We start from the raw sequence: 10,555 nt of genomic DNA on the forward strand, positions 1-10,555 counted from the left end.
TCCAGCACATGAAGACTTCAGATCACGGCCCTTAGAGCTAGAAGGGACTTCAAGAGATTATGGGGTCTAGCCCATTGCCTTAACGGCAGATAAGACATCATTATATTCATTTTGTAAATTCTCAGTAGATTGTAAACTCCTTGAGGGCAGGGACTGTTTTGTTTTGTTTTGTTTTGTTTTTGGTGAGACAATTGGGGTTAAGTGACTTGCCCAGAGTCACACGGCTAGTGAGTATCATGTGTCTGAGGCTGGATTTGAACTCAGGTCCTCCTGACTCCAGGGCAGGTGCTCTATCCACTGCACCACCTAGTTGCCCCCGCAGGGACTGTCCTTTGCCTCTTTTTGTATCCCCAGTGCTTAGCATAGTGCCTGGCCCCTAGAAGGTGCTTAATAAATGTTGATTGATTGTAGGTGAGGCAGCCGAGATCCAGAAGAGGGGAACCACAGATGCCACAGCTTAGCTTTCCTAACTTTGAGCACAAAGCTCCTCAGGTCCAGAGCTGGCTTTATGAAGATGCCACTCAGGGTCAGAGGACTTTGAGGTTTCTAATACTAGAACATCTCTTGGAACTTGGCCAGAAAAATACCCTTCATGGAAACCCCACTGGGACTATAACTACTTACACTTATATTTGTGTGGCTTTGCCTCCATTGTGTTCCTCATAACAGTCCTTCAAGGTAAGCAAGATTATTATCTCCAATTTACAGGTGAGAAAACTGAGACCCAAAGAATCATAAGCTGTCTGACCTGGTGGAGATCATTTAGTTTAACCCCCTCATTAATAATAATAGCTAGCATTTATGTAGCACTTTAAAATACATTATCTCATTTGATCTTCTCAATAATCCTATTAAGTAGCTGCAATAATTATCCTTATTTTACAAAGGAGGAAGCTGAGACTAAAAAAGGTTAAGTGACTTGCCCAGGGTCACAGAGCTAGTAAGTGGCTGAGGCAGAATTTGAACTCAGGTCTTGGTGACTCTTAAGTCCAGAGCTCTAGCAACTATACCACCTAGGTGCCTATTTTACAGGGAAGGAAACTGAGGCCCAGTTTCAATTCAAGTCCACTTCAACTTTGATCTCTTTAATCAGGAATAGACTTTCTTTTCAGACCTCATAGTGCACTTTGCTTTGTACCTTTCTAATGCAGTTATGTAATACTTTCTGGCCTTATCTGACAGTACTTCCCTACCTATACTCTGGGTTCTAGTGAAACTGTACCACTGTATTCATCTCCCTACTAGGCTGTAAGGACCCTGTGTCCTATGGAAACCTGTATCATCTTAGCCCCCTGTACTGTGTTTGGCCTATGGTAGGTAATGTTGGTGATTAATAAATATTTATTGATCCAATGAATAAATTAATTACTAGGATTCATTTCTCCTGACTCCTAGGCCAGACTGAATCAATCAAGGGTATTAAGGGACAAAAGAGGCCCAGTTTGAGCATGCAGCTTCATCCTGCCATGTCCCTGCTTGGTGAGACTGCTTATTCTTGAGAAAATTTGAGTCTCTCCTCCTGTGGTTGAGCAGTCACCTGGGCCCAACCCAGAGAAGGCATCCTTGATTCCACACCTCAGTTAGGAAGTCCCCTGAATTTGACATGCCATCTCCTTGTCCCAAACCTCGGCACCAGCTGTGCCAATGTCTTCCTTCCTGACCTCTGCCTCTTCAAATCCTTAGCCTTGTTCATGGCTCAGCTCGTGGACATCCTCTTTCCTGATCACCCTACCTGTAAATGTTCTCTCACCTTAATTCATCTTGTATTTATGTATCTGCTTCCATGTTATATCCTCCAAAAGAATATAAGCTCCTTGAGAAAAGGTACTGTTTTCAGTCTTTGCTTTGTATTCCCATCACCTAGGACAGGGTCTTGAACACAGGCATTTAATAAATGTTTGTCTGAGTTTTTTGAAATAGCCAGTGTCAAATCTGAACTCAAAATCCTTTACTGTTTTTCTTCTGTCTGCTGATCAAAGCTCAGACTCCTTTGCCTGGTGTTCAGGGCCTTAAGCTCAAACTCGTTTGCTGGCATTCAAGGCCTTCCACAAATTGGTGCCACTCTTATGTGTTATCTCATAGCATTTCCTTAACCACACTCTATGCCCCAGCCAAACTCTCTGCCCCAATATACACTCTACGCTTCTGAACCTTTGTTTGGGTTTTCCCCTCTGCTTGGAATATGCTCCCTTCCCACTTTGCCTACTTAATTTTTCTTTTTTCCTTTAAAGCCCAATTGAAATGCCAACTCCTCCAGGAAGTCCTCCCTAATTTTTCAGGTCAATAACCTCAGCACTATGTCCAGATTCTCTCTAATGCACTTAACATGTCTTATTATGTTTGTATCTTATTCCCCTACTAGATTGGCCTAAGTCTCATCTAAACTTTTAATGTCTTCTAGGTAGCTTGGTGTCCCCCACACAGTTAGTGCTTAATAAATGTTTGTTGAATGACTCAGTCTTTGAGCCTTTGGTGGCAGGGAAGGACCTGGAATCCTGCTTTTCCCAACCTGCAGGACCTGCCTCACTCACCATGGAATCAGTTTGCCACACTTCCTCCGGGGGCTTCTGCTCACCAGGAAGCCAACAATGGGGTCAGATACTGAATCCCATGCTCGGCCGAGGAAGATAACGGAGGAGGCCCAGAAGGGATCCAGCTGGAATGAGACGAAGAGAGATCAGGGTTGGGTCACCGGGGGACAACCAACACAGTCCCCTGGAACAGACAAGAGAGCTGGCCTTGACTTGCTGTGGGATCATGGGCAGATCACTTCAGCTGTCTGGGCCTCAGTCTCCCCATCTTTAAAACGGAGGTGACAACCTACTTTTCTTCTCTTGCGAGTGAAAACATTCTGCAAAGCTCTGTCGTACAAATGTTATACAAATTAGAAAGATGAGATATGGGAAGGAGAGGAGATAGAAGAAGGGAAAGGTCTAGTTTCTAATCCTGGTTGTCACTGACTTTCTAGCTGACTTTGTCTCCTAGATTTACTTTGTCTCCCCAGCCTCAGTTTCCTTATCTGTAAAAGGCCAGGATTGGACTAACTAGTTCCTTTCTGCCCTCGTGTTCTAAGTCAAAGGTCCCTCCAGCTTTGACACTTCGTGTTCTATATTCTCAGGTTCCTTCCAGCCGTATGAGAAGGAAGAGAGAAGAAAGAAGAAGCTGGATTAGCTGTAAAAATTACAATTCTTCAATTAAGCACAGGTAGACTGTGCTGCTCTTGGAGGTGTGTGTGGTGGGAGAGAAGGCTGTCAGGACAAAAAATGGCAGTCAGTTTAGAAGGAGCTCCTTACCCTGGAAAAACCCACAAAGTGGGAAAAATTCCTCCGGATAATGAGGAATTGGATGTATTAAGTAAAGATGTAGTCACACAGGAGCCATGGATATTACTTGATCAGAGAGGGGAGAAGGGAGAGAGGAGGACAGAGAAAGGGAGGGAGAAGTGAGAAAAAGAGAAAAGAAGAAGATAGAAAAGGAAAGGGAGATAAGAGAGAAGAAACAAAAGAGGACAGAGGAAGGACAGAGGGCTAGGGGAGGGAGAACATAAGGGATCGAGCAGGAGTTTTATCCTGTGATCCAAAAATCGATTTCTAGGAGTTGTATGGGGATAAAAATTGCAGCTTTATTTTCACTAACCTCTCAATAAATTTTAACATTTTCAACTATTTTAAAATATGATTCTAAGGCAGAGTCCATAGGTCTCACTAGACCTTCAAAGGGGTCCATTACACCAAAAAAAAAAAAAAGTTAAGAAATTCTGGGACAAAGGAAGGAGAGGAGGGGAAAAGGGAAGAAAGAAGGAGCATGAGAAAAGAGTAGGGAAAGGAAAGAGGTAGAGGGAAACGAGGAGAGAAGGGGAGGATGGAGAAAAGAGGAGGGAAGGGGAAAGAAGAGAGGGAATTATGGGAATGAAGAGAAGGGAAAGGAGGAGAGAGAAAGGAGGAGAAATGGGAATGAAGCAGGAAGGACCGGAGGGGAAGGGGAAAATAAGGGAATGTGGACACTAGTTGGTGTCCATGGAAGCCATCACTCCATTTGAGTATAGTGCTTTCTTCTCCAGTAGAAGAGTGTAACATTTTTGCTGCTCACTTGAAAAGGAGCTGACAGATTTCAAAGGCCCCTGAGAAAGCACAGGTTCTTGCTCAACCAGGGAAGGTTTGGGACTGCAGACTATGCCAAGGGTCTGGAAGCTGCACAGATGGGTATGACAGTCTATGTATCATTTATGGGAGATGATAAATTTTTGAGGGGCTCCTCAGTGATCAGAAATTTAAAAAAATCCCAGCAGGATTTTGCTAGGTTCACATCCATAACCTTTTCCCCCTACTACTATCACTCAGAAACCTCTCCTCCTTTGAGGTTCAATTCATATCTACCACCTAATCAAAATTGGGTAACTGTTATCTACTGACCCCCCAAGACACTCCCCTTCTTTCCTCAATGAGTTCAGTGCTTGGCTTTTGATTTTTCTTTCCTCCTCAACTCCTGTCCTCATAATATGGGACCTCAATGTACATACTAATACTCTTTCAAACATTGTAACCTCATAGTTCTTCATAATATAGGACAGTTCAACATACATACTGATACATCTTCAAACATCTTAACCTTAAGAGTCTCTCATTTCACATAACCTACTCCTCTATCCTACCTCAGTTCATACAAAGATGGCTGTACCTTTGACCTTGCCATCACCCACAAATGCACCACTTCCATGTCTATGAACTCTGAATTCTCTTCTCTGATCACAATCTATCGTCATTCCACCTCTCCTTCTTTGCAACCCCAAACCCCATTCTTCGTCCATGCTATTACTGTCAACCCCTTGATCCCTCAGTTCTCTCACAGGCCATCACCCTTACATCACTAGCTACACTCTCTTCTCTTCCCTATCTTGACTTCTTAGTGACTTTCCTTTTTTCTTAAGGCTGCTGCTCCTTTACTGTATCTTGGGTCTTGCCCTGCCAAACCTTAGTCTTGGTTCACTCCCACCATGTGCTGCCTTTGTTCTTACACACATGCTGCTAAACAACGCTGGAGAAAATCACGAAACTGTGCTTGACTGGGTCCACTAGAAATGTCTTATATAACCTCAACTGGGCCCTCACTGCTGCAAGGCAATCAATTCTTTTACGTCTCTCTATTTGACTCACTTTCCCACTCATCAATAACTCTTCCAAACCTTTTCATCCTTCTTCAAACCTCCCATGATTCCCTGTCTCCTACTCTCTCAGCTGAGAATATTGCCTCATATTTTACTAAAAAAAATTGAGTCCATTCACTAAGAGCTCCCTCTCCTCTCTTCCTCCTCATCTTGTTTCAACCAGATACTCTCTGCCACTACCTTCTCCTTTACCTCCATCTTACATGGAGAGGTGGTTCTTTTCTTTATCAAAGGCAAAGCCCACTCACTGCATGCACAAGTGATCCCATCTTCTCCAGCAGATTACCCCCTCTGTCTTCTCTGCTCTCTCACTTATCTCCAATCCTTCGCTGTCTACTGGCTCCTTCCCTACTGTTGACAAACACACTCATGTCTTTGCCATCTTCAAAAAGTCCTCACTTGATCCATACATTCCTGCTAGCTATTATCCCATTTCCCTCCTGCTCTTTTGGGCTAAACTCTTTAAAAATGCTGTCTGTAATAGGTGTTTTCATTTCCCTTTCCTTGGGGCAGTTAGGTGACCCAGTGGATAGAATGCCAGGCCTGGAGTCAGGAGGACTCTTTCTGAGTTCAGATCTGGCCTCAGATACCTGCTAGCTGTGTGACTGAGCAAGTCACTTAACCCTGTTTGCCTCAGTTTCCTCAACTGTAAAACAAAATGGAGAAGGAAATGGTGACTCACTCTAGTATATTTGCCAAGAAAACCCCATACACAGTCACGAAAAGTTGGACACGACTGAACAGCGACAATAATAGGTGTTTCCACTTCCCTTTCACTCTCTTTTTAATGTTCTACAATCTGGCTTATGACCTCATCATTCAACTGAAATTGCTCTCTCCAAAGTTATTGACAATCCTTTAATTGCTAAATCTAATGCCCTTTTCTCAATCCTCATCCTTCTTGACCTTTGATCTTCAGCCTTTGATAGTCAGTCACCCTGTTCTCCTTGATATTCTCTTCTCTCTACATTTTCAGGACACTACTTTCTCCTGGTTCTTCTCCCACCTAGCTAACCATTCCTTCTGAATCTCCCGGGTCTTCATCCAGGTCACATCCACTACTAATCATGGGTGTTCTACAGGGTTCTGTACTGGGACCTCTCTCCCTGGATACCATTTCACTTGGTGATCTCATCAGCTCCCATGGCTTCAATTATCATCTCTATGCTGATGACCCTCAAATCCACTTATCCAGGCCTAGCCTCTCTGCTGACTTCCAGAGTCACATCTCTGACTGCCTATTAGGCATTTCAGACTGGATGTCCAGCAGACATCTTAAACTCAACATATTCAAAATTCAACTAATAATGTTCCCCCTAAAACTCTCCCCTCTTCCTAACCTCCCTATTACTACTGAGGGCACCACCATCTTCCCAGACACCTAGGCTCATAACCTAGATGTCATCCTTAACTCCTCACTTTCTCCTCACACACCCCCCCCCCCATATCCAGTCTGTTGTTAAGGTCTATCCATTTTACCTTTGTAACATCTCTCAAATAAACCCCCTTTTCTCCTCTGACGCTGCCACCATCCTGATGCAGGTCCTTATCACCTTATGCCTAGACTATTGCAATAACCTGCCTGACACAAGTCTCTCCTAACTCCATCCATCCTCCATTCAGCAGTCAAATGGATTCTCGTAAAGTGCAGGTCTGGCTATATCACTCCCCCCAACACTCCCACCGCCATGCCACCCCCAACTCAATAAACTCCAGTGGCTCCCTATCATCTCTAGAATCAAATGTAAAATCCTCTGTCATTAAAAGCCCTTCATAACCTGAGCCCTCCTCCCTTGTCTTCCAGTTTTCTTACACTTTTCACCCACCCCACCTCCCTGTACTCCTTGATAAAGTGATACTGGCCTATTTGTTGCTTCTCTCACAAAACACTCCATCTCCAGACTCTAGATGTTTTCACTGACTAGCCCCCATGCCTGGACCATTCTCCATGCTCACCTCCACCTCCTGGTTTTCCTGACTTCCTTCGAATCCTAGCTAAAATCTTACCTTTCTCAATCCCCCTTAATTCTAGTGCCTTCCCTCTGTTATTTCCAATTTAACTTGCATGTAGTTTGTGTGAAATTGTTTGCATATTTCCCTCATTAGACTGTGACCTCCTCATGAAGCACAGACTTTCACTTTTGTTTTTGTAATAAACACTTTTTGATTGGTTGACTCATTGAGTAACCTTGGGCAAGTCATTTCCTTTTTTTAGGCCTCATTTTCCTCATCTGTAAAATGGAGAGAGAGGTGGTGGAACTGGATGATCTCTAAGGCTCCTGGTACTTTTAACAGTCTGTGATTGAATGTGAGCCTGGCTTCATCACAATGCCAGTTACAATACCACTTAAAGACAAGAGCCAGATTCATCTAGTTCTTTCTCCAGTTGCATCTACAACCAAATTAAAAGTTCCATGTGATTGATTCATAGCTTACCTCTTCCACCAGAGAAATCACAGAAACATAGAACTTCAAAGCTGGAAAAGACCTTTAAACACAGAATGCCTGAAAAGGAGGAGACCTTTGAACACTGAATGTCTGAGCTGGCATCGACCTTATGATAGAAAATGTTAGCACTGAAAGAGATCTTAGAGCTGAGGTTCTTTAGTTGGGATCCATGGATAGATTTCAAGGAGTTTGTAAACTTAGAACTTTAATATTTTAATAATTATATTTCAATATAATTGGTTTCCTTGAATCTTATGTATTTTATTTTATGCATCTAAAAAGTTATTTTAAGATGACATCTATAGGCTTTACCACATTGTCAAAGGGGTCCATGATGCAAAAAAAGGTACATAGAACATCAAAGCTGGAAGAGTCTTTGGAACACAGAACATAGAATTTAGAGCAGGGGAAAATGAGGCCCAGAGAAAGGAAAAGATCTGTCCACTATCTGACATAGTGAGTCAATGGCAGAGCTGGGATCTGAACCCAGGTCTCTAGATTCCTAGCCCAGGCCTCTTTAAATTTCTGTTTACCTGGGAACCCATCACAAGATGCCAATACCCAATGTCCTCAACACACATAGTTACTGATAGTGCCAAATGGAAGGTAAGGGACATTTATTCACATCCTTTCTACCCCTTGGGATTCTCACCTGTACTACATCCAAGAGGAAAATCTGCAGAAAGAAGGAAATAGTATTGCCAGTCAGCTGGTATGGAGCTTCTCCCAGGGCATAGCAGATCTTTCTGGATGTGGGCAGCCATGATTTCCCCTGGCACAAACATGAAGATCAGTGAGCACAGGCATTTGCCACCCACCAATGTCCCAACACCTCCCAAAGACTACTGCTCTCTGTTGTTCCCTCATCTCCCCCCCCCCCAGATCTGTTTGAGCCAATACCTGGCACCACCTCAATCTTTCTTCTTCCCAACTGAACTTCTAGCTTGAGAACCCCAAGGCCATGGGAAAAGAGAACTACGTCACAAGTCTATGGGAGAAACTGGGGATGTTTAGCTGGGAGAAGAGATGTAGGGAGAACCTGTGGGAGAGGGGATATGTCTTAACTTCCCAAATAAACCGTAATCCCCACCTCCCAGCCCCAGGGACTAGAACCAAAGGGGAAAGAGCATAGGATAATGAAGAAAGCTCTGGCTCTGGAAACTGAGGACTTGGGTTCAAATTCTACCTTGGATGCTCATTATCTATGTGACTTTGAGGAAGTCTGGTAAATGATGTGGTTCTCAATTTTTTCATCCTTAAAATTAAGATGTTGGGCTAAATGACTTTTAAAGTAGTGAGGTGCTGTATTGAATAGAATGCTGAGCCTGGAGTCAGGAAGGCCTGAGTGCAAATCCAGCCTCAGACACTTACTAGCTCTGTGACCCTGGCCAAGTCACTTAACCTTGTTTACCTCAGTTTCCTCATCTGTAAAATGAGCTGGAAAAGGAAATGGCAAACCACTGCAGTGTCTTTGCCAAGAAAACCCTAAATGGGGTCATGAAGAGTAGGACACTGAAATGCCTGAACAACCATGCTAAGTTAGAAGAGAGCAAACTGGTTGAATGTAAAGAATTTCTGAACCTCAGAGATATCCAGCAGTGGAACTAGCTGCCTTGGGACATATACTGAAGGCTCTGTCTTTGGAAGTGTTGAGGCAGAGTCTGTATGAACACTGGCCAGGGGTGACGTAGAGGGGATTCCTGCTTCAGTTGGGGGCTGAAGTCATTCTCCAGAGCTAGAAAGACTCAACTGGAAGATTATATGACTAACGCTTACTGTGTGACTTTGGGAATATCACTTGCACTTTCTAAGTTTCAGTTTTCTCTTCTGTAAAAGGGAACTCATAATCCCAGCTGCTCCCCTCCTGCAGAAGGGTGCAGAGAGAAAGGGCCCTATAAAAGAATGCATGGGAAGGTACTTTGGAACCATAAACTGTGTTGTAAATATGAACAGTTCTTAGTATTATTGCTATATCCTGGCTGTACTGAAGAGGTTCAGTTAGCCAGTGAACATCTATATTAAGCACTTTTTATGTGCCAGGCACTATGGGAGAAATAACATAACTGTACGTACAAACAAGCTATAGACAAGATAAGTTGGAAATAACCAGGAGTGAAGCAATAGGATTAAGGGGAATTGGGATACAAAAGCCTTCCTGTACAAGGAGGGATTTTGCCTGGGACTGGAAGGAAGCCAAGGAAGTCAGGAGGTAGAGACTCTTTCCCGGTAGGAGGCAACTGCTCAGTGACAAGCAGAGGCCCAGCCAACTCAGAGGAGAGTGTCCCCTTCCAGGAGGACAAGCAACACCCCAGCCCTTTTAAGGCTCACAGCACAGGGATGGGGTGGGCTGCCTGGCATCACACACAACTCCAGCTCCCCACCACTCTGGTTTCCCTAATGACTTCGGGTGTGTGGGCATGTGTAAGAGTCCTACTCTTTCTTTCCACCCCACCGGGCACCTCAGCCAACCTCCCTGAGGTGGCCCAGTTTCATAAGGAGGGAGATGTAGGCCTGAATCTGCTATCTCCACTCCAACCCCTCCTTATTCACACTAACAAACATGTGGCTGAGAAGACTCCTGTGTCTCATTTATCTGTTCCACTATCCAATCCTGGCTCATCTGGTCAGGCTGGGCCAGCTTTGTTTTGTGAGTGCTCCACAGAAATATATGCATGCTCACACACATCCACACAGGGCCCCAGACACGTGTGGGCATATACAGAGACAGCTCAGTGTTGTAGAAAAGGCATGTGGATTTAAATCCCAGTTCTACCATTTACTGTATGACCTTGATATTTAACCTTTCTTAGCCTCAGCTTTCCCATGTGTCAAATGAGATGGTTGGACTAGATGGTCTCTAACATCCCTTCTAGCTTAGAATATGGAATATATGTATACGTACATTTATGATATGATATATATTGTGTGTACATAAACACAAAC

At 43.9% G+C, this 10,555-nt stretch overlaps 1 protein-coding gene across 5 annotated transcripts in view; it reads right to left on the reverse strand.

Annotated features, from left to right (window-relative positions):
* Positions 1–10,555, reverse strand: part of LOC114046846 (sodium-dependent lysophosphatidylcholine symporter 1-like) — a 41,351-nt gene that overhangs the window by 28,421 nt on the left and 2,375 nt on the right. For all 5 annotated transcript variants that reach the window (XR_003569559.1, XR_003569558.1, XR_003569557.1 and 2 more), the window contains exons 2-3: positions 8,265–8,384; positions 2,532–2,656 (exon numbers count right to left, since the gene is read on the reverse strand). Coding sequence is in view for 1 of the 5 variants with exons in the window: in XM_027867402.1 (XP_027723203.1) it covers positions 2,532–2,656; positions 8,265–8,384 (245 nt within the window). In the remaining 4 variants the exon portion in view is untranslated. The remainder of the gene's footprint in view (positions 1–2,531; positions 2,657–8,264; positions 8,385–10,555) is intronic.

The sequence above is a fragment of the Vombatus ursinus genome, unplaced genomic scaffold (assembly GCF_900497805.2).
Source record: "Vombatus ursinus unplaced genomic scaffold, bare-nosed wombat genome assembly UNPS02014786.1, whole genome shotgun sequence".
NCBI lineage: Eukaryota > Metazoa > Chordata > Mammalia > Diprotodontia > Vombatidae > Vombatus > Vombatus ursinus.